General features: G+C 41.1%; 1 protein-coding gene across 1 annotated transcript in view; it reads right to left on the bottom strand.

The window, feature by feature from the left end:
* Positions 1-25,118, bottom strand: part of pygb (phosphorylase, glycogen; brain) — an 85,053-nt gene that overhangs the window by 19,156 nt on the left and 40,779 nt on the right. The window contains exons 7-14 of the mRNA XM_080200137.1: positions 25,012-25,094; positions 22,128-22,271; positions 16,742-16,834; positions 14,480-14,626; positions 5,187-5,350; positions 3,188-3,302; positions 2,256-2,357; positions 1,649-1,796 (exon numbers count right to left, since the gene is read on the bottom strand). Coding sequence (XP_080056263.1) covers positions 1,649-1,796; positions 2,256-2,357; positions 3,188-3,302; positions 5,187-5,350; positions 14,480-14,626; positions 16,742-16,834; positions 22,128-22,271; positions 25,012-25,094 — 996 coding nt within the window. The remainder of the gene's footprint in view (positions 1-1,648; positions 1,797-2,255; positions 2,358-3,187; positions 3,303-5,186; positions 5,351-14,479; positions 14,627-16,741; positions 16,835-22,127; positions 22,272-25,011; positions 25,095-25,118) is intronic.

The following is a 25,118-nucleotide window of genomic DNA, read 5'->3' as shown; positions in this document are numbered from 1 at the left end:
ACTCTCAGTGTAATTAAATAGGAGGATCCAGGACTTTGGCCCAGGAGCTTGGTGACAAATGTCCCAGTCAAGTTGTGATGTGACTGACCAACATATAGAGAACATAATTGTTAAATGTATTCAGAAGAATTTTTTTTAAGCTAGCACATAGTAAGCCCAACAAGGGGCAGTTCTAGACATTAAGAAATACAGTTGAGCAGGTGGAAGGAGCACCAACGGTGAGCATAATTCAATCAGCATAGCTGTGGAAAAAGGCAAAGACAGGCCAAGAGTAAGCTTTCAATTGGCGAAAGACCAATTTTAATAAACTGAGAGATGATATGGTAAAATTGGATTGGAGACAACTGACTGGAAGTAAATCAATGTCAGAATAGTGGAAAACATTCACAGATGTGATAGAGACAGTTCAGAACAATTATTTTCCTGGAAAGAAAAAGAGCGTGACTCCCAGATCTAAGACCTATGGATGTTAAAGAGTGTGCAAAGTAACAAATCAGAAGTATGCCCTTTGCAAAATGCTCTGCTTTTTCTCAATCCACTTCATATTTAGCCAGTGAGAATAACAAATCCTTTTCCCTGTAGAGGATTGGAGAGGGTTTCATCACAGACCTAGCAGTTCAAAATTAGGCATCCAAGAGGTGCTGTGGGCCATCAGCAACAGCAGAATTGTACTCAAACAAGATTTTAATCTTGTGATCGAGCATATCCTGCACTCCACCATTACCATCAAGGGGATAAACCCTGGTTCAATGAGGAGTGTGAGAAGCAGGCCTAGAGCAGCACCAAGTATACCTTAAAAATTAGATGTCAACCTAGTGATACTCCAGCACAGGACAACACACATACATACTAAACAATAGAAGCAGTATGCAACAGATGGAGCTAAATGATTCCACAATTGGTGCCCAATTAAAGCTCTACAGTCATGCCACACCTAGTTGTAAATAGTGATGGACTATTACAAAATACACTCCCATTTGCCTTCATGAGTACAGTTCCAACAAAGCAGCCCACTTGATTGGCACCTCATTCACCAACTTAAAACATTCACTCCCTCCACCATCCGTGCAATGGTAGCAGTGTGCACCATCTATAAGATACACTACAGCAAATCACCAACGCTACTTCAACAGCTCCTTATATTCATGTTATTTGTGGAAAATGGAACTCTTATTTAATTTCCCTATATAGCATCTGACTCACAAGGTCAAGTACAGTGCAAATTAGTACAACATGAAGTACTCTCTCCTCTACAACCACAATGTGCTTCAGCTCCAAACTTTAAAAAACAATAAAATGTACTGCAACATTGAGGCACTTTCTAGTTTCTTCATTAGCTGTTCCAAAGGCTACAGCGACATTGCCAAATATGCCAATTGGGACCAATTTTACTTTGCAGCCCATTCTCACTAAAGATCAAACTCAGAGCTCTTATCAGAACTCAAAATCAGCCTCCAAAATGTAAAAACGGTATGCAGAAACTCAATGCTACTTTCCTAAACCGACTGTTTATGGCAGAAGGTAGCTGTGCCGATAAGGGACTGAATATGACATCTTTATTCTCCTTTAGGCAAGCAGACGTACAATCATTGACAAAGGATGCATAATGGGAATAATGCAAAAAGAACCATTTGCAGTTGGGACTTACAGTTGTAGAGCGTGATAATATGTAAACAGTTTAATAGCTGTCTCTTATACTCATGGATCCGCTTCACATGGACATCAAAGATAGAGGAAGGGTTTATTTTAACCTTGTACTCATTTTCCAAATAGGCAGCAAATTTCAGTTTGTTCTCCTGAAATAAAACGTTATCCCAACAAATAATTCATTAGTCTTTTATTGCAGACTTACTGATACAAAAAGCAGTACTCATGAAGTGTGGTCACTTTTATAATGCAGAAAATACAGCAGCTAATTTAGATAGAGTTAAGGTCCAACATTTTATTGATTGCTGTTGGTTCGAAGACAAACGCTGGAGAGAACACTGGGGAGAACTTCCATTCTTGACTTCAAGGGAATCTCAATCTCATGTCTCATCTGAAAGACATGAATGACAGCACTTCACTGGATTATGGGGCTCAAGTCTCTGAAATATGACCTGAACCCACAATCTTCTGACTCAAAGGACAGAGTTGTGCCACTGAGCCAAGGGTGACACCTATAGATGAAGCGATGACACCTTCCAACTTATATGATCTTTAATTTCACACAACACAAGCTACAGAAAAAGAACTTAATTAATTGTTAATTGTACCTGCTTAACGTTGGCCACATCTCTAATGAAAGCTTCATTGTTAACGTGGTTCATCAATTCCTTCAGCTGGTACAGGTCTGTGATGAAACCCTCTCCAATCCTCTACAGGGAAAAAGATTTGTTATTCTCGCTGGCTAAATATGAAGTGGACTGAGAATAAGCAGAGCATTTTGCGAAGGGCATACTTCTTCCATTTATAATAACAACTTCCATTTGTATATTACAATTAATGGAGGAAAACATCCCAAAGTGCGTTGCAGGAGATTATATCAAAGAAATACATCATTATGTAACATGTTGTCTATGGGTAGATAACCAAAAGCTTAGTCCAAGAGACATGTTTCAAAGAATATCTCAAAACAAAAGCGGGGCAAGGCAGGGAGGTTCTGAGGGTTAAAATGTATGGCTGTTTAAAAATCACAAGGCAAAGTCAAAGTTATTTTCATAAAAGTGCTCTAATATCTTTTAAGCTCTGCAAATCTACAGTTGTCACAGGATCGTGAAAATAGAGAGTGCTTTTGCTCCAGTTTTACAGACAACTTCCAAGATTTAACAGGAAGCATAATTCATACAGAAAGCTAAGTTAGGACAACTTACAGGATTAAGCAACAAATTACAACAAATTGAAAATAGGAAATGGAGGATAATCTAATCAGAACGTTTAAAATGATTGAAGTATTCAATTGGGTAAATAGTGAAAACCTGTCCTGCCAAGTTTTCATTTAGAGTTAGGTCATCAAGGAGTGATGTCAGAAAATAGAAAAGGACAGCAGAAATTTGGAATATACTCCACCAAAATGTTTTCTTGTTCTGACACCTCTTGCTCTTCCAACTTGCTACAACTTTTTAAAGCTGTATAGTTAAAGTTCCTTTCAGACCAGCTCACTGTTAATTGTTTCTATCCCTATCTCTGCCAACCAAAGAATTCTTACCTCAGCTATGATATCTGCAAGGCCAGGGTTGCATAGCAATAGCCAACGTCTTGGAGTGATCCCATTCGTCTTATTCTGGAATTTATCTGGTTCAAGTTCATAAAAATCCTTGAAACTGGAAATTGAAGTCAAAGACTAAGATAAGAAGGTTTTATTTTCATGCTAACTTGACTTTGTTATGACAGATTAGAGTGGAAGATGCAGTTAAATAAAATGTTTAGAAGTAAATTGCACTCCATCACAGATTGTTTTGGTAGGTTATTCAAAATGAGAAAAAGACTTACTTTTATCTAACATCTTTTGTGACTTTAGGACAGCCCGAAACACTTCACAACCAATTTTGAACTGTAGGTACTGTTGCAAAGTAGGGTTAAAATGGTGCTAAATTCAGGGCTAGGATCACAGCCATAACTGGACAATAGAGTTATTACTTTTTGGAAATGTGTTTTCTATTTGATGTATGGTGTTTCAAACATATTTGGATGATTATTTCCTTCATTATCAAGCATAAGCAAGTTGGAATTAGGACAATATGTAGAAGTGAATTCCCAATTTACTCCACTGCATATAAAACTTTTAAAACTCAGTTATTCCAAATTAAATTGTAATAGCAAAAAGAAAACAAGTACCATAAATACTTCATTCATGTAACATTCATCCCCACCATAGCTTTTAAATGAACAATCACAAGTAGAATCTGGAGTCATATACTTCAGACCAACTGTTCAACTATAATGTGAAACAGTTCATTTGAATGAGGGTTGCAATTTAACATTGATGATATAATGTAGCATCAATTCAGAACTTGTAAAAACAAAGTGTCATGTAGGCCAAAAAACCGAAAAGCACTTCCTGAAGTTACAGAATTTTTATTTGTATTTAACAAGTGCAAGTTTACTTCATAAGTAATCTGTGAATGTTATCTTGTTACAACAATAAAAACAAAAAGGTAAATTTTACTTTGCCTAATGCTTTAGACTGTGTTCTAAACACTCACCAATAGCCAGGACTTGTTTATATCTATAAACTCACATTTAACTAATTATAAAAAATGTGTATATATCCATACATGACATAGCTAAAGAAACCATTTGCTTCAAAAAGACCTTTTGTTTTTGTTCACCCCACTCCTGCATTGTAGAATGACTTTCACCATGTCCCTCATTTCTGTACCATGTGGGAATCACTAGCAAGGCCAACATGTATTGCCCATCCCTAACTGCCATACGGAAGGTGTTGTTGAGCCTCTCTCTTAAACCATGACAGTCCCTGCAAAGGTGCTTACAGAATGTTGACCTTGCGATGAATGTCCAAGTCAGAATGTTGTTCTAAGGGTGGTGCGTATATGGAATGAGCTGCCAGAGGTGGTGGTAGAGGCACATACAATTACATTTGGAGAGATACATGGATAGGAAAGGTTTAGAAGGATTTGGGCCAAACTGGGGCAAATGGGGCTGCCTCAGTTCAGGAAACCTGGTTGGCATGGACAAGTTGGGCAGGAAGGACCTGTTTCTGTACATCTCTATGGCTCTAATTGGGCAAGTTAGAGCTAGACCAAATCAGATGTGAGGTCAAGAAGCATTTCTTCATATCAAGAATTATGGAAATTTGGCACTCTCTCAAAAAACTGAAGAGGCTATAACAAACATTGAGAGCATTATAAACAGTCAAGAGAACTAAAGTGATAGGGAACCAAAAAAGGAAAGGGGAGTTAAAATACAAATCAACCATAATGAAACCAAATGGTGGAACAAACTTGAGGGGCAAAATAATCTGCTCTTGTTGCTATATTTCTCACTGCTGAGATATATGTGGCACCTCTCAAGGCTGAGCAAACAAATTGCTTAAGGCTTCTGCTGAACCACGTTATCAGCTAAAACACTGGTCAATTAATAAAGAGGGATTCCAGACAATGTGACCAGAAGCTCACTTAAAAGTGAAAGTTAACTCTTCCTTTACACAAGGACAACCATTTATCTGTTGCTTAGACAACACTTACACTGTGCTTTTCACAATTTCTGAGTGAATTTGTGCAACCCCGTTCACAGCATGCGATCCAACAACACTCAGGTGCGCCATGTTAATCCTCTTGGGATCTCCTTCTTCGATTAGCGACATTCGTGCCAGTCGGTCTACATCACCAGGATACAGTGCCGCAATATTCTAGAACAAAGAACGAGTACTTGGGTCAACCTGAGCTAATAAACGATAAAAGATTTTAGTCCTTTATCCTAACAAGAGCGCTGAATGGGTTACAATGAAGGACATCTAAATATCAGTGAGTAGGGAATGAAAAACAATCTTAAAAGAACCCTATAAGCTGGCAAGCAACATACTTAAGATTAAATCTTTGGTTACTATGTTCAGTTTCTCTCCAAAAGCTTTTTGAAAAAAAACAAGCCCAAATCTGAAAAGTTTGAGCAAGACAAGGACCGATACCATGAACTGACTCTGATCTTATTAACAATCATAACATGGGTGCAAGTTGTGCTGCACTGAACGTTTTCTAGTTCACTGTAAAAAGCTATGAACACATGAATGTTTAAAGAGATAAAGTACCATTCATCAGACATGCCATATTTTGGTCATGTCTCTTATATTTTGAGCACACTTTTCTGTCAAAGTGTGCGCAATTGATTTATTTTTGAAAAGGGGGTAGCCCCTTAAAAGGGGAACTGCCCTAAACAGAAAAGAATCACAAATGAAACTGAAAATATTAAACCAAAAGAAGGCGCTTCAATCCCTGTGGTGCCCAACGGACACAGAAGGCCTCGATGGTGCCTGTGGACACTGCATGCTCCCTCTCCAGGGACACCCAGCCAAGAAAGTAGAGGGGCAGACAGTCAGGTTGGATAGCCCCCTTGATCACCTGCTGCCTGGAAACTGCAAAATAGAAACAAGAGATCCTGCTTTCCTAGATTGTGCTTAAGCTGAAGGAACAGATGATCCACACCATTAAATACCGAGTAAATCTTCATCTTAAGTGCATGATTGGTAAATTTAAACACAATTGTTACGCGACTAACATTGATGGAATGAAAAATTTTATATTGTGCCTTTTCTGACAAGATGTTCCAAACCATCCAAAAAAGAAGTTCTGCAGTTTAGTTACTGTTGTAATGTAGAAAACACAAGTCAACTAAAGAAAAATACAGCATAGGAAGAGGCACTTCGGCCCATCAAGTCCGTGCCAACACAAGTGCTTCTCTAATATTTTCTTGCCTGTATGTGGTCCATATCCCTCTATCTAGGTGCCTCTTGAACGTCGTTATAGAATCTGCTTCTACTACCTCCTCCAACAGCATGTTCCAGGCATTCACCACCACGTGCGTATAAACTTATCCCCTCTCAATCTATGCCCGAGTAATTGACCCTTTGACCCTGGGAAAAAGATTCTGATTATCCACTCTATCAAAGCCAGTCAATCTTATAGATCTCTATCATTCTCCGACACTCCAATGAAAACAATCCAAGTTTCATCAAACTTTCTTCATAGTCCATATCCTCCAAACCAGGCAACATCCTGGTAAATCTCTTCTTCACCCTTTCCAATGCTTCAACATCCTTCTGGTAGGGTGGTGACCAGAATTGTGCACAATACTCCAAATGCGGCCGAATCAAAGTCTTATACAGCGGCAACATGGTTTTCCTATTCCTATCCTCAGCTATCTCAAAACAGCAATGTGATAGCGGTGAGACCACTTATTTTAGTGATGTTTCTCAAGGATTGAGGGTCCACCACCCACTAGATAACTGAGAAGATTTCAAGGCGTCCTTCAAAAAAAAAGCGATCAGCAAATGTGCTAAATGTAAAGTTTGGAGAATCAGCTGACACCTCTAATATTTAGGTTATTTTCAAAACTACATGTTCTGATTTTGAATTCACTTCACCCACCTACTTATTTCAAATCAAAAAGCCTTTTTCCTTTCAGATGTGGGATTGCCAAATAAAAATACACTTCACCTCTCCCAGCTGGGAGTTCCCCGAAAGCAATCTGCACTAAAATATCAATTGTTCAAAGCAGTGTTTCCCTGAGCTACATCACATTGTGACATGTACAAGAATGGAATGGTGAAGCTAGCCTGAGACTCCAGTGCGCAAAGTGCATGAAGTGGGCAAAGAGTTTGGGTCAAGAGGAGATCAGAGTGGATTATGAAGTAGGAGTATGCAATTAAGAACATAAGAAATAGGAGCAGGAGTAGGCCATCTAGCCGTTCGAGCCTGCCCCGCCATTCAATAAGATCATGGCTGATCTGTCGTGGCTCAGTTCCACATTCCCGCCCTCTCCCTATAACCCTTAATCCCCTCGCTTATCAAAAACCCATCAACCCGCGTCTTAAAAATATTTAGCGAGGCAGCCTCCACCACTTCAACGGGCAGAGAATTCCAGAGATTCACCACCCTTTGAGTGAAGAAGTTCCTCCTCAACTCCATTCTAAACTGACCCCCCCCCCCCCTTTATCTTGAGGCTGTGCCCTCTAGTCCTACTGTCCTTTCTGAGCAGGAAGAGTCTCTCCACCTCTATCATATCCATCCCATTCATCATCTTATACGTCTCAATGAGATCTCCCCTCATTCTTCTAAACTCTAACGAGTACAAGCCTAGTTTATTCAGCCTCTCCTCATTGCTCAACCCCCTCAACTCCGGTATCAGCCTAGTAAACCTCCTCTGCACTCCCTCCAAGGCCAAAATATCCTTGCATAAGTGCGGCAACCAAAACTGCACACAGTACTCCAGCTGCGGCCTCACCAATGCCCTATACAGCTGCAGCAAGACCTCCCTACTTTTATATTCAATCTCCCTCGCTATGAAGGCCAGCATCCCATTAGCCTTCCTGACCACCTGCTGCACCTGCAGGCTGGGTTTTTGCGACTCATGCACAAGGACCCTGAGGTCCCTCTGCACCGTCGCCTGCTGCAGTTTTTCGCCACGTAAGTAATAGTCCTTCCTACCAAAGTGGACCACCTCGCACTTGCCAACATTAAATTCCATTTGCCAGTTCCTGGCCCATTCGCCCAGCCTATCTAGATCCTTCTGCGGACTCTCCACACCCTCCGCACAATTTGCCGTTCCACCAATCTTGGTGTCATCAGCAAATTTCGACACCATACACTCGGTTCCCTCCTCCAGATCATCTACATAAATGGTAAATAGCTGAGGCCCCAGAACCGACCCCTGGGGCACTCCATTAGTCACCAACCGCCAATCCGAATAGCACCCATTGACCCCCACTCTCTGCTTCCTATTAGACAGCCAATCCTCTATCCACGCTAACACCCTACCCCAACTCCATGCCCCCTTACCTTCTGCAATAACCTCTTGAGGTACCTTGTCAAACGCCTTCTGAAAATCAAGACAGACCACATCCACCGGCTCTCCTCTATCCACCGCCCTAGACACATCCTCATGGAACTCCAATAAATTCGTCAGACACGACTTCCCCTTAATGAAACCGTGCTGCGTCTGCTCTATCAAGCAATTCCCCTCAAGATGCCTCGCTATTTCCTCTTTGATCACGGATTCTAACATTTTACCTACAACAGGCGTTAAAGTAACCGGCCTATAATTCCCTGCCTTTTGCCTGCCACCCTTCTTAAACAACAGCGTAACATTAGCCGTTTTCCAATCTTCCGGCACTTCCCCGGAATCCTGCGACGTTTGGAAAATAACCACCAAGGCATCCACTATCACCTCCACCATTTCTTTCAGAACCCTTGGATGCATTCCATCCGGTCCTGGGGACTTGTCCATAATCAGTCCCTCCAGTCTGTCGAGCACCGCCTCTCTAGTAACAATAATGTCATTATTGTTAAGGTAGCCTCTCATCATTGCAACCATTTTAAGGCTTAGACTTCTTGAGTTCTCCTCACTATTTGTTCGTTTTTGTTGCTACATCTTTTTTTAGCCAAGTGTCAGTTATGTCATCTTGAAACGCTTGGAGATAGAGTGGGGGGAGTGGAGTCGTGCACACAGAAAAACCAAAACTCTGGATTCTCCCATGTGTTGTAGAGTTTTAGTTCTATCACTGATAAATCCCTTGGCCAAAGGTTGGCTTCCAGCTGGTACAGAACACAGGAGGAGGCTCAGAACCAGCTAGATCCGATCCCAAACTCAGTGGATAACGTTTTTAAAATACCAACACCTCTCCTGGAAGTAGCTTGGCTGCCTGCCCTCTTGCCCTGCCCAAGTAAAAAGCTAGATGTTGACAGGTTAGAGCCAGCTTCCTAACAGGTTTTCATTATCTGGCCATTTAAATCACTGCTCTCACCCAATCTGACCCCCCCCCACCCATGTTACAACTGTCTGTAAAGGCTGCCTCTTCTCATTGTTTTCTGACAGTAATTTACTTCCCACGCGCCTGCCTTCACATTTCTGTAAAGAGGGCTCTAAAGCTGGGGTGCAGGATGTTATTCAACACAAAATTAGAAACCAGCTGCTTGAGCAGAGTCAAAAGGTTACTTTCTGAATTCCTTAGAAGGAGGATTTCACACTATCAGAGACCCAGTAATTTTTTTTTTAAGCAGGTACAGGTTGTACTTCATTTCATCTAATTCCCGGCTGCTTGTATCTTATACCACTTATTCATCATCCCACCTCACTGATTAACACTGACTTTTTGTCCTCCCCAATGCCTCGTGTACCATTCCCATTCTCACTATACTCCTAGATCCCCATACCTGTTCCTTCCCACATCTCTATAAAAGATGGGGCTCGGAGCAGCGATACACTAAAGACCTTTGTGGTGGAATGCAAAGTACTCGGCAGGTTATAAAGTTGGAGAACTCAAGAGAGGAGGACTGGATGGATGAAGCTGTGAAAGGGCTTAAGTACAAAGAATGAGAATATTAAAATATGAAATATTTGGTTGTGAGGAGTGGGGGGGTCTGTCAAAAACAAAACATGTAGAATAAGGGCTTTGTACAACCTATGCCTCACTTTTCCCATCTCCTGAAAGAATTTTTCACAGCTTTTTAGTTCAGTCAATGGCCACCTCTGCTATTCATGCAGGCACAAGACAGCTTGCTGCTGCATTTCTTCATTACACCCTACACCTGAACCTCTATGGGATGCCAATATCCCTTGTTTGAACCTCAATCTGGTGCTCTCATCTAAGCTTTGACCTGGTGCCTACAACCAACTTTCACAAGAGCAAAGCAAACAACAAGAGGGCACTCAGAGTGCATATCTCTGCCAAGCTGTGTTAATTCAACATTACTACAATTACGCAGTTCTTCATTGAGGTTTCTCCCTTGCCTGGATGATGCTGTCACCACAAAACTGAAAAAGTAACATTTTTTCCATCTCATTAAGCAGGCTTCAGACCAATTCTTTTACTGAAAACTTAGCTCACGTTTTAGCAGCTATGACAATTCCATCCCAGTAGCTGCAGCAATTCGCAACATTTTAAATTAAAACCCTAAAAAACTTTGCCCCATTTTCCAAGGTTCCTAGATATTCCAGGATCTGGATTCACATGCGCCTAAAACTAATCAATTCTTCCTTCGGCAATATCATATACCAGGTTTCAAGGAAATCTGTCCCTTAGTTTTAGAGATAAACAGTTTACAAACAGATTCTGTGGGACACAGTGGCTAGCACTGCTGCTTCACAGTGCTAGAGACCCAAGTTCAATTCCAGCCTTGGTTGTGTGTGTGTGGCGTTTTCACATTCTCCCCACGTCTGCATGGGTTTCCTCCAGGTGCTCCAGTTTCTCCCCAGGGTCTAAAGATGTGCTGCTTCAGTGGATTAGTTGCGGTAAACGTGCAGAGTTTTGGAGGTAGGGGGTGGGTCTTTAAATTGTACAACTAATTTTCACTATAAAAATACTTGTGCTATGTTACTGGGGTCCTTTAGATTCTTATAGCACTGAAGGGTGGACCTCAGAAGTAAAAAGATTGAAAACCCCTAAAATATTGAGTAGGACATCAGGATGAATTCTCCTATTTTTTATAGAAACAATGTCATGATATTTTTATGTCCATAGACAGAAAACAATGGCCTTCTTTAAAGTTCATTTTGAAAGATAGCACCTGACTGTGCAGCACTCCCCTAGTACTGGAATAGGAAATGTGCCGAAGTCTCAGAGGTTGGGCTTGAACCTCTGACCCAGAAGAGAATTAAACCAAGCAGGACCTGCATCTGAGTTAAAAGCAGGCAGGTTCTGCAACAGATGTTGAACGATTCTGACAGATTAACAATCCTGGAATTAAGATGAAAATGCATTTCCCCCAGAACATCCTGCCTCCCTTCCCATCTCATTTCTGAGTGATATCCTGATTTGAAAAATATAGATATTAAGATTTGTTCTCATTGGAGCAACTGAACAGCAGTAAAACTGGAATTATAAACACAGCTGTCAACTTCAAGTGAAGATCTCACCACCAGGATGTATTACATTCTTGTGTGTCACCAGGACTATCCCAACAGCCATTAATTTTCACTTAATTAGTGTTAACTACATGTTAAATCAATTCCCTCCTGTGGCCAGGTACCAATATTTGAAGCTTTAAATTATGTCATCAATATGTGCTAAGAATTGCCAAAACACCACAAGAGTGTTTAAGGATTGTATACCCTTCGAGTATAGAAGGTTAAAGTGTGGTCTAATTGAGGTGCTTAATACAAATTAAGGGTTTGATGTGGTAACTCAGGATAAACTGCTTCCTCTGGGAGTTCAGAACAGGGTGCATAACTTTAAAATTAGAATTATGCCAGTCATGTTAGGAAGAACATCTTTGCACAAAGATTTTTAGAGAAATTACAGAATTTTTTAAAAAGAAAATTACGACAGCCTTTAAAGAAGATAGTTCAAGTATAGTCCAAATACATTCCCACAAGGGGGTAAAAGATCAACAAAAGCCAGGACTCCCCAGACGACAAAGCATACAGGCAGAAGAATGAATTAAAAAGAGTAGGTGCATGGCAGATACCAGTTTGGTAGGAGAGTCAGGTTGAATATGAAAAGTAGAAGTAAAAAAGGAAATAAGAGGGCAAAGACAATATATGAATAGATTGTTGGTTAATATAGAAGAGATTCCAAAAGCCTTTTTCTGCTAATCTGCCTGTAGGAGGAGCGATGGTGCAACTTAAAAGAGCAAAATGCAGATCTATTGGCGTTGGTAGAAGACATGGCTGAAGAACTGAAGGAGTGCTTTGCATCAATGTTTTCCAACCTTGAAACTTTACAAAAGCTTTGGCAAAGGAGGCGGTTACCAGGCCACTGGATGAGTTATAAATAAAAAGGTTCCAAGTGCTAAGTCTTTTTGGTACTCTTCCCGCTCAGAAAGGATAGTAGGACTAGGGGGCACAGCCTCAAGATAAAGGGGGGGGGCGGTTTAGAACGGAGTTGAGGAGGAACTTCTTCACTCAAAGGGTGGTGAATCTCTGGAATTCTCTGCCCGTTGAAGTGGTGGAGGCTACCTCGCTAAATATTTTTAAGACGCGGGTTGATGGGTTTTTGATAGGGGATTAAGGGTTATGGGGAGAGGGCGGGAATGTGGAACTGAGCCACGACAGATCAGCCATGATCTTATTGAATGGCGGGGCAGGCTCGAAGGATAAAGGAACAGAAAGCAAAGTACTGTGGTGAATGAAACAATGACTCTCCATGGCTCAGTACTGAGGCTGCTGCTATTTTTGGTATACATGAGTCACTTGATCCTGGGGATAAATGACACAAATTTGTAGATTACATAAAACTTGAAAAAGTGTGGTAAATGCCGAGGAAGATTGTAACAGACTTCAAATAGTCACAGGCAGACTTCTGGAACAGTGGATACATGACAGATAAAATTCAATAACGGAAAGAGTGAAGAGACATAATACACACCAAATCAAAGGAGGCGTTTCTTCACAAAACTTTGAAGGTGCAGGTTAGGATATTAAAGCAGTTAATAAATTAACTCAATGGAGGTAATATTGGGCAGGGCGTAAAGGCAGTGTGTGACCCATTGAATTAGATCAAATTCCTTGCCAGAGAGGACAGGCCAGTAGCTCTCAGATCCTTGTCAACAGCCATTTTGAATTCTGTTGTTGGAGTTAGGCAGACGATCTCAAACTTCAGCTAACGGAGGGCACCCATTCACATTCCCCCTTGAACCAACGTTTTGGCTTCTTCTGGGTCCCCTCTGGTTTACTGAATAGCGGAATGTTGAATAGCAGAATGGCGCACGTCAGAGGGACTAGGCAGAAAAACAGTTCGGCACAGCCAAGAAGGGCCAAAAGGCCTGTTTCTATGCTGTAATGTTCTACGGTTCTAATAGTTTGAGGGGCTGTGTGGCCTTTCCTTTACTCCTGTCCTTACTAAGTTCATCATTAACATATTTAACAATTTTAAGATGAACAATAGTTCCAGCTGCCACATTTCTGTCACTGCAGATGCACCTTTGAATTAGAGTATTTTCAGAAAATAAACGTATTTGTTTTCAGAATCTCAATTATGAAATAAAACAGTAAAGTGACATTGATTTTGTGTAAAGGTTTGTAAATCCAAATGATTTCTCCCTTCACTTCGTTTTCCTAAAGAGATCCTAGAGCTCTCTGCCTCCAAACGCCATGGATGTAGGGAACACTTGAAACTTTCAAGACCTAACGATTAGTTTTCTGTAAAGGTTTCCTAGACATATATACACACAGGACAACAGCAGAAGTTGATGGAGAGATCCACCATAATCTAATCAAATAGCAGAACATATTCGAGGAGCTGAATTGCATAATCTTGTTCTTCAAAACTGAACCGTGTAGAATACCTCAGAGATTGAATGGAATAAGTCAGGGAGTCAATGCCAAGCCTGGGTTTTAAAAAGTCAGAAAGAGCAGAGAACAGAAGAACACAAGTCCACGCTACAATGGTTGTCTTGGGCTTCAACTTCACTTTTCTGTCCTCTCCTGTGAGAGATCCAAAATCTGTCTATTCCAGCCTTACATATATTCAACAATGGACCACCCACAATCCTCTGGCGTAGAGAATTCTAAAGATTCACAACACAGTGAATACATTTCCCCTCATTTAAACCCTGAACAATCATCATCTTTTCTCAAAATTGTGCCCCATTGCTCGAGATTCCCAAGCAAATGACCCAGTACTTCAGTACCTACCCTGTCAAACACCTTCAGAACCCCTCTCATTCTTCTAAATTGCAAAGAATAATAGGCCAAACTGATTCAGCCTCACATTATAGGGTAAGTCTCTCATCCCAAGCAATGGAAAATTGAATCAGATACAGAGCTCGGTATGGAAAACAAAAGAAAGTGAAGGGGAGCACGTGGAAATTGTTCAAATATTTCTTACGTCCAAGTGTTTCTGGTTGATTGTATAGATGATTTGCAAGTGTCTCGGCAGAAGACGCTCAAACATCTGAACTGGCCAGCGTTCCAGAGCTTCAGGTAGCACCGTGTGGTTGGTATAAGCGCAGGTTTGTTTGGTTATATCCCAAGCCTTTCAAGAAAAAGGAAAAAAAAAATCAGCACAAGAATAATTTGAGGCACAGTAAATGTAACATGCTTTGGTGATTCAGGTAGTTTTGGTCCTGAGATTCCGGTAGTTTTGGTCCTGTGTGATTCCCAAGCTCACCACCATTGGTGTCTTCCTCATCTCATTTCTGGGCATGTTGTAGACTAATTGGTAAAGATTAATTGTTCTGATTAGTCAACGATGTGACTACCAAGATGGTAGATGGTGAACTAAATGGTCTATGCACATACTTGGTGGTTGTATGTTAAATGATACTTCAGCCAATCAATCATTTGACCCTTCCCATTGAATAGACTCTAATCCTTTCCAAACAAAAAAAAAGAGAACTAGCAGTGTCCACTAACTAGGTGGTGACCATTGGCAGAAGGTTGATCACAAATGATGAATGGAACCTGCACTGATGAGCATAATTAGGAATACAAAATCACCTTTGTAGTTCAGTTGCCTACCTTCAGAATTATTCACCCGGATGAAAGTCTTACTTGCTTTAAGCAGCCTCTTTTAGGTCAGTAAAACCCAACTAGCTCACTTATGCCCTTCTAGGGAAGGAAACCTGTTGCCTTTTTACAGCCCTGTTTATATGCAACTCTCCATCTCACATCAATATGGTTGACTCTTAACTGCTCTCTCAAGTGGCCTAGCTAGCCATTCATTTGTGTATAACCACTATCCAACCCAGACAGCAGCAGTTAAGGATGAAGGCTCACTTCAAGTTTTCAGAACAACAAGAAATGGACAATCATTGCCAGCCTTGCCAGTGATGTTTAAAGAATGAATAAGAGAGAGAGTGAGAACCCATGTAGATTAGAGACAAGCAAATTGAAACATTTCAAACCAAAGTTTTCTTGATCTTGATGAACGGATTGCTTTCCTTCTTTAAAGGCACATTGTCCGAAAAAAGGATGGTGCAAATTGTGCTTGATATAATGCGATGCTGTGCCCCTTCACTGTGCTGTTAACTTCTCTTCCCAAACAAAAATAAAAACTCTTAACTTCTCTAACAGAAAATTTTATTGGTGGCAGCTGTGTTTTCAATTTCAGGTTAATTTAGTTCTTTTGTTTGAAATGGCTGCTTTGTAATGATGCAACCTCTGGCCTGCCAAAGTTTTATACAACTGAGTTATCACTGGGCCATGTCAAAGGATAGTTAAGAAGTTAATGTATTTAAAGTGGTTGCATCTCTCCTGGTATAACGTTTTGTGATCCATAGTGATGTAAGCAAAGAGATGTGGGGACTTTTGATGCTCTTCCAAATTAGCAACACCTTCTTAATAAACCTACATCATGTTTTATTACAACTAGTTGTAGTTGTAGGGATTCATTACTCTTCTTTGTGGTAGCTACTGGTCAATACGTAACAGAGTGCCATGTCAATGGGGAAGTGGAGTCACATGGAGGCTAGAAAAGATAAGGATGCAGGTTTCATTCCCCCAAGAACATTAGTGAACTAATTGGGGGTTACTGGTCAAAAAGTTAACTGCTTTAGGCAGGGAAACCATTGATACAATAGCAAAATGGAGGAAGCCTCCGTGCTGTGGATTCAAGAGAGGCATCTTTCAGAACAGATTGCTGAAAATTTCATGCGCAATAGGCTAGGCCACAGCCAGACCAGATCCCGACAAATGTCATGGGGACTAGCAGAATAACCTGGGGTTATGGCAATAGGGCCTGGGTGGGATTTGTCAATGCAGACTCGATGGGCCAAAATGGCCTCCTTCTGCAGTGTAGGGATTCCATGATTCTAATAACAAAATATTCACTCATGTAAACTAAATTTTGCTTTTAAGATTCTTGTACAGAACACAAATTAGAGATTCAATAGGATAGCCCGTCAGCATCTCAAAATAGATTAAAGTTGTAACTCATGAAACATATTTGAACCCTATCTGTATGACCAAGCTGCTTTGATTATCTGCCCTAATATTTCTTTTTGATTGGCAATGTTCCTGAGAAACATCTTTGGATGTTTTGTTACATTAATGGGGCTATACAAGTACACGCTACTATTGTTGCAAAGTGCCAAGGGTGGTGTTTACTGGTTTGAAAATGAGAAATAGAAATTACTCTTCAAATCCGTACCTTTTCCCAATCTAGTTTCTCCACATCTACCAGGATTCTCATCAGCTCGGGAATGGCCAAGGCCGGATGGGTGTCATTGAGCTGAATGGCAACCTGTGAACAAAGGAAAATCAACTTTAATACAAACAAAAACAGAAATTTCTGGAAAATCTCAGCAGGCCAGACAACATCTGAGGAGAGAGAACAGAGCTAATGTTTTGAGCCTGGGAACGTGCTGTGTGAAACATGGCTTCCATGTTTCCTACGTTATAAGAGTAACCACACTTAAAGAACATCAACATTCTGGGACAGTCTAGGGTCACAAAAAGCACTTTAGAAATGCAAGTGTTTTCTTCTACATTACTGCAGGAGCCATTGGCATCATGGAATGTGCCTTGCTGCTGCAAACAGAACATAGTTTACACCTCAAAGTGCGAGGTGTTTCATTTTGGTAAGAAAGGCACTATAAAATTTTAAAAATTCTATAGTGAGTGTAGGAACAGAAAGATCCAAGGATACACGTGCACAAATCACTGAAGTAGGGCAGGCTGAGAAAACATTTAATAAAGCACACAAGATCTTGGGCTTTATAAATGGAGTTTAGAGTACAAAAGCTAGGGAGTTTGGATAAACCAATATAAGTACTGATTCTTCCCTAACTGGAGTATTGTGTCAACTCTGGGCAACATACTTTAAGAATAACGTGAAGGCATTGGACAGGATGCAAGAAAAGATTCAGGAGAATGGTTTCAGGAATGTGGAGTTTCAGTGATCCGGGTAGGCTGAAGAAGCTGGGACTGTTCTCCATGGAGAAGAAAATATTAAAGAGGATATTTGATAGAGGTGTTAAAAATCAAGGGGAGTCTGGACAAAGTTAATAAGGACAGGATAAAACTTCTCATTGGCAGAAAGCCAGATCTAGAATACACTGATTCAAGATGATTGGCAAAAATAGTAATGGCAACAAGAGGATTTTTTAAAAAATGTAATCAGTGATTAGGGTATGCTGGAAACAGAAAAATCATTGCTTTCAAAAGTATTATCAGAAAAGGAAAAAATTACAGGGGTACAGGGGAAAGAGACAGGCAATTGGCAGGAGTCTCATCCTGTTCATGCTGTTGGGATTTTCCCATTCTGCTGCAATGAACAAAGATTTGGCTAATTGCCAAATTCTTTGACCTCACTGCAATGGGAGTGTGGCATGAATGGCAGGTAAGATTGCACCCAATGAGTTCTTTTAATTCTTTCATGGGATATGGGCTTCACACCTGTTGCCTATCCTAATTGCCCTTGAACTGAGTGTCTTGCTAAGCCACTTCAGAGTTCATTGCTGTGAGCCTGGAGTCACACGTAGGGTTTTTACAACAATCCACAATTGCTTCATGGTCATGATTTGATTTTTAATTCCAGGTTTTTATTGAATTCAAATTCTACCATCTGCCACAGTGGGATTCAAAGCTGGTCCCCAGAGCATTACCCCAGGCTCTCTGGTTTACATACCCAGTGTGAATTCCAATACATCAATGCTTAGTGGAGAGCTAGCACAGACAAGACAAGCCAAATGATCTCCTTTTGTGCTGCAACCATTCTATGAATCTATAATTTGCTGCCAATTGAAGGCACACTTCTCAACTCATTAATTTATTTTGCCTTCCTGTTTGGTAATCAGTCCCATTAGCAATCAAAGTCCATCGATTTTGGCATGAAAACAATTGCTTAGTTATGCATTTTGTTCATCCTATTGAGTCATCTACACCAATCAGCTTTTCTTTCTCTTTTTAAATATCAGGAACGAAGCCAGCGTAATGGATAGGGATGACAGACACAAAACTGAGAAGTATTGTGGGTCATTGAGCCATAACGGCACTGAAGACATTAATTTGGTCCATCAAGCCCATCCCAGTTCTCTCGAGCAATGTAGACAGCCCCATACCCTGCTCGATCCCTCAAGCTTTCAACAAATCTTCTTTTCAAATCAATTATTGATCATTTCTGCTTCCACAACCTTAAAGTTTATGAACAGTGAGTTTGAGGTCATTACCATTCATTGCCTAAAACAAATGTTCTTCCCTCAGTTCTTGGCCAAAACCCAAAATGTGCGTCCCCCTCGTCCTTGTACATTCACTAATGGGAACAACTTTTCTTTGTCTACTTGATCTAAACTGATCATAATCTTGTACACCTCCATCAAATCTCCCCTCAAACTCCTTTGCTCCAAGAACAACCCAAGTTTCTCCAATTCAACTTTGTAGCTAAAATCCTTACTCTTAAAAATCATTCTGATAAATCTCCTCTGTACTTTCTTCAGGACCCTGACATCTTTCCCAAGGTGTGGTGACCAGAACTGGAAACAATACTCGTGTTGTAGCCTTAGCAGAGCTTCATAAAGGTTCAGCCAATCTACCCTGCTTTTGTATTCTGTTCCTCTATTTATGAAGCCCAAGATTTGATATACTTTACTCTATCAATAATTCTTTCCACCTTCAAAGATTTATGTGCATGAATTGGATAAGTGTCTGAAGAGATTAAAACATTTCAGAGCTATGAGGAAAAGGCATGGACATAGGATTAGTTGGGTAGCTCTTAGTCTGTTCTAATCATTTCCATAATTGTGGACCCTCAGATCCCTCTATCTCTGAGCACTCTTCAAAACTGTGCCATTAACATTCAAAACATTGCCTTTCCCTATTCCCTCTGTCAAAAGGAGCTCACGTTTCTGTATTAAATTCCATTTGCTACTTATTTATCCACTCTACTTGCCTATTTCTGCCTTGTTACATGCAATTGCTCACTGACACTACTTGCCACACTTCCAAGTTTAGTATCATTTGCAAATTTTGGAATACTGGATGAAATCTCAAACCATGTATTATATACACAAAGTGGTCCTGGCTCTGAAACATACATACCACTGCCTACCATTCTCCAGTCTGAAAAACAGCTATTCGCTATGACTCACTGTTTCCTACTTTAAATCACTTTTTTAATCAAAGCAGACATGGCCCCTCCTATTCCACAAGCCTCAATTTTCTTTACCAGCCTTTTATGCAATTGTTTGTCAAACAATTTAGAATTCATGTCAACAACATCCACTGCATTCCCTTCATTAACTTTCTCTGTTACTTCATCAAAAAATTCAAGCACAATCAGCCTTTTACAAACTTGTGCTGGCTCTTAATTACTCCAAACCTCCCTAAGTGTTGGTCTTTTCCCCGACTATTGTTTCTAAAACCTTACCCTCACTGATGTTAAACTGAACGACCTGTAGTTAAGGAGAACATTCTTACATCCTTTACCATGAATCCCTACAATGTAGAGAAGCCATTCAGCCCATCAGGTCTGTACCGACTCACCTAAAGAGCATCCCACCCAGGTTCTTCCTTTGGCACTATCCTTGTAACCCTACACATTTATCATGGCTAATCCACCCAACCTACTTGTCTTTGGGCACTAAGGAGCAATTTGGCATGGGTGATCCACCTAACCTGCATGTCTTTGGGCTGTGGGAGGAAACCAGAGCACCTGGAGAAAACTTTTGCAGACATGGGGAGAATGTGTGAAGTTTGCAGAGTCACCCGAGGTCAGAGTCAAACCTGGGTCCCTGGTGCTGAGAGGCAGCAGTGCTAACCACTATTCTGTCCTTTCTTGAATAAGGATGTCACTTTATCACTCTCCAACAACTGGTACCTCCTCAGTATCTAGGGGGAGATTATCGCAAGTCCTCTGCTATCACCACACCCACTTCCTTTACCAACCTGGGATGCAAGTTGTCTGGACCAGGTGACTCACCTTCTCCTATTACCAGCCTTGCCCAAATATCTTGCCCATCAATTTTCATTCCACTCATTACCTTTATCACTCTGCTTCTATCAATTTTTTGACAGAGTTCTCATGCTTATTAAACACTGATACAAAACTCTAAGCATTCGTAGCCTTGCTCTGCATCGCTAAGCATATAAGCCTTCTTTATTCCTAATAGGGCCCATCCTATCTCCTCCTACCCATTACTATATACATGCTGGTCAAAGACTTTTGGGTTCCTTTGTAATGTTAACTGCCGTTCTATTTTCATATTTTAATTTTGCCAGATTGGGGTACAAGAATAAAGAAGTCTTGCTGGAGATGTGCAGGGTTTTGGCAAGAGTCTCTCTCAGTTGGACTGCCTATCACTAGCTTATGTTGGAAAGATTTGTAGGTTGATAGTCAGCATGTTTGGTTGTGTTGTGAACACCTTCCTTGGCCATCATGTCATGGGGAGGGGCTCAAATCCACAGCTTCTGGTTCAGAAGCAGGAATGCTACTGACAGTGCCTCAGGATCTCCACAACTTCCTCCCTGTCCTGAAAATTTGATTGCATGACCTCAGTACCTTCCCCTCTGCCACCAGAAGTGACATGCACCATAACTTCTGGTTCACTCACTTCTCCCGGAATAATATTTTGTATCCGTTATGATCTCCTTTACCTTAACACTGGAGGGGGCCACACACCTTTAGGACTCATGATATAGAATATAGGTTATAGAATGCCCATCTGTCCCTTTAACTAAGGGATCTCCAATAATTGCATCTCCGATGTATTTTGGCCCATCAAGCCTGCTCTGCCATTCAATTAGATCATAGTTGATCTATCTCGGTGCCACTTTCCCACACTATTAGTTTCTAGAAATCTACTGATTTCTGTCTTGAACATGTTCAGTGATTGAGCTTCCAGAGTCCTCAGAGGTAGAAAGTTCCAAAGACTCACCATCCTCGAGTGAAGGAATCCCTCTTCATATCAGTTTAAATTGTTTGGCGCTTATTCTGAGCCTATCTCCCTTAGTTTTAGGCTTACCAGCCAGGGGGAACATCCCAGTTACATCTACCCTGTCATGACTCCTTCTATGCTGCAATTGTGTTTATTGGAAATGTTGGTGATTTTTGAAGATTATGTTTAAAAATATATTTGCATTTATATAACACTTTTATGTCCTCATAACTTCCCAGAACAGATTGGAGTCAATTAAGTAATTTCAAGTGTAATGACTGTTGCAATATGAAAAATGCAGGAAGCAGTTTGCACACAGAGCAAGAAACAACGTGATAATAATCAGATTATCTGTTGATGTTAATATTGAGATAAATATTGGTTCTTCTACTTTTTTCACAACATCCTGGGTGTTTTTAAAAATGTAAATTTATTCAGTTTGTGTATACAACTGGAGAAAATTCCTGGCTTGTGCCCGGTTGTGGGAAAGACACTGGGGAGTTAAGAGGCAAGTTATGTGGTGCAGAATTCCCAAACTCTGGCTGGTCCAGTTAAATTTCAGGTTAAACGTTATCCCCAGGATGCTGGGGGTTATATGTTGCAAAATGTATTCAATTATGCTGCAGATAACTTCTGCTAATGCATCATCTTTGGGAAGCTTACCTTGTCTGGGAAAGTTTCAAATGAAGTTCGGACTGGATCCCGACAACCAAACTTTGATGACTTGAAGCGACGGATGATGTCCTGGAGTGAGGCAGCTACCACAAAGTACTCTTGCTTTAAACGGAGCTCTTTACCTTCAAAGAACTAAGTGGTATGATGATATTTAACTTTCTATCACATAGTCAACAAGCTTAAGGCACATGTACTAAAACACTGATATGGTCCCACTGCGTTGCATGGGCCCAATCATTGTGCGTGTGTGGGCAGGAGCGGGGGGAAAGGGAAAGAGAGAGAGAGAGAGAGAGAGATATTGGGAGACAGGATGAAAGCCGGGTCACTAAAGAGGGGCTGAAAGACACTGTCTCACTTTCAGATATTACTCAATAGCCATGGTTAGGCAGTTGAAGTAGAAAACATTTGCTCCATCTATCTCCCCTAATCAAGCTCTTGGCTCATTTCTCATAACATCAAAACTAACTTGTCCACAAGAGGATAACTAGTTGTTTCTTGAAACCCAAGGAGTTTTATTGTCCACCTCTCATGCCAGTAACTTGTTCCATGTACTTATCCCTGCCACCTTTGATTTTCAAAAAAAGTTCCTCTCGCATTTCTTGTAAACGTAACCTATGTTCAAGGCCACATTTTCCAAGAAGCCCACAGCAGAAGATCAGCTAGCGCACAGAGCAGCTATCAGCAAAGCCTGGATTTTCAGAATGATGGATAGCCCCTCCACCATTGCAAATAATGGTGGAGGAGGCCGAAATATGGAGGTTCCATCCCAAAAATAGCACCTATTATTTTCAGAGGGTCAATTCAAAAATCCACATTACAGTCTATAAAACAGCAGATGCCTCCAGTAGTGTCCAAGTTTCATTAGCATGTGCAGATTAGATGTGGCAGTAATTTGTCTAAGTCTGCAACAGACACTTAGAACTTTATTTAATCTCAGCACGGGTCCTGAGGTCTGGCCATGATGTATACTGTGGGAGTTGGCGTGTAGTTCTAAAAGATAGTGGATTGGGAAGCATGGATTGGCACAATATTGATATAGGGATTGTACAGGGGACTATGGGGGTATTTACATAGGCAAGGTTGACATGCAAGGTGTGCAGGGCAATGTGGAGAGGTGGAGTGAAATGGGGGCTATGGGTGGAGGGAGAGGAGGAGTGTAATTAATGGGAGCCACAGATGGGAGAACAGGAAAGAGGCAAGAAGGGCTATGAGGTAGAGAGTCATGGGAGCAGTTGGTGCAGGGACATGTAGCATGGAGGCTGGACAGCTGTTTTATGTTTTATAAAAAACTTCGATACAGTTCTGGTGCAGCAAGACAGGCCTTCTGACCAGCTCAGCTCTGCAATTGGCAGCCTTCGTACTCATTCCAGGGATACACACCATGGGTTCCATTTTCACTACCCTCCCATCCCTGACCAAATCTGTATTTTTGGGGCATTTTCTCCCTGGTTGAGTTTGAGGAGCTGGGGATTGTCCCAAATCTGCCTTCCTGGCATTGAAAATTCAGGCCTAAAAAGTGTCCACTTAGTTCCTTAGAGTTGCGTAAAATGTAAAGCATATTGGTCATTGAGCCAACTGTTCTATCCCTTGCCTCTGAGTTCCACATGAGCTTACTCCTACGTCTCTTAATTTAACCCCATCAGCATATTTTCCCCCTCATATGTTTGGTTAGACTCCCCTCAAATACATTGATCCTATTCACTAACTACTCATCTTGGCAAATTTTGTAGTTCCTCCTGAATTTGCCAAGTGAAAATATCTTCTCTAAAGCTACCCCTTCATAATTTTTAAGAAATTTATCAGGCCATTTTTCAGCTCCTCTTTTCTAGAGAGCATTTGAAACACAGGAAATAAAGAAGCTTTAACACTTAAAAGGGAAAGTATTGCAGAGCAATGGCAAGAGAGTAGAATGGGACTAATGGTCAGCAATTGAAAAAGCTATCATGCATAATGGGCCAAATGGCCTCATGTTCTTTAATATTCTACAATTTCCTGTGCTGAGAACAATGTCATTTTTCCTTTCATCAGCTAATGCTACACCACCGCCCCCATGCCAGTCTTTTCTTTCTCTTAATCTCTGACATCAGCATTAAGCAAGGGTGCAGGAACTTTGCTTCATAACGAGAGTATTTCTCAAAGTGACATTGCAACTCTTTTAGGATATCTGGCACCATCTTGACAAGAGAATTATGACAATGGCTTTCTGGGAGTACCTTGATGTTCGTGGAAAGTCTCTAGTAGAAATTTAATGGAGCCTGCCAGCGTGGCTATGATGCTAAGGGCACACGGAGAAACAGGTGGGAATATCCACATTCAATTTCCAGTTTTGGGGCGGGGCAGGGGGTCAATTAGAATCAATGAACAACCCAAAAGGCAACTATCCTTGAGCCTGCTTTAATAGTGGCTCAGGGACTTAATGGGACTCATGCTATTTTTGTGCCTCTTAAAAAGGGCTGTCCAGCAAATCCACAAAACCTGCCTGATTAAAGAGGCCCAGCATTAGGAGGGGAACGGCCACGGAAAAATCCATTCCTCTCCCTTGCATCAAGGTCTTTGCTCCCCATTCGCCTCACTCAGTCTCCTGGGATCCAGTAATCACCCATTGTGAAAACCTCAGAATTATTGGCACCTGGTAGTGCTGCCGCCAACAATGGAGACTAGCTGGCCTCAGATTGTGTCGGAGGCAGACTACCCTTCAATGTTACAGGGCCACCTGATCAGGAGCAGCACAGGATCCCACCACATTGGAAAGAATAGGAACAACTAGTGGGGACAACCCCCAACATAGGATCAAAATTCCACTTATTGCTTATAGGAAGTGGGGGATGAAGGTGCAGTAAACAGAAGCAGAAGTTCAAAATGACATACTTACATTGTCATTGGGGTACAGCACTCGAGATATATTCTCAGCCAGGTTACGATCCAACACAGCCTGGATATAGTCACCAACATTAACTATGAAACAAAACACACAACTTT

This window comes from Carcharhinus amblyrhynchos, chromosome 12 (assembly GCF_965287045.1).
Source record: "Carcharhinus amblyrhynchos chromosome 12, sCarAmb.v2.hapA, whole genome shotgun sequence".
NCBI classification, from domain to species: Eukaryota; Metazoa; Chordata; class Chondrichthyes; order Carcharhiniformes; family Carcharhinidae; genus Carcharhinus; species Carcharhinus amblyrhynchos.
This window is presented reverse-complemented; position numbering and strand designations above follow the sequence as displayed.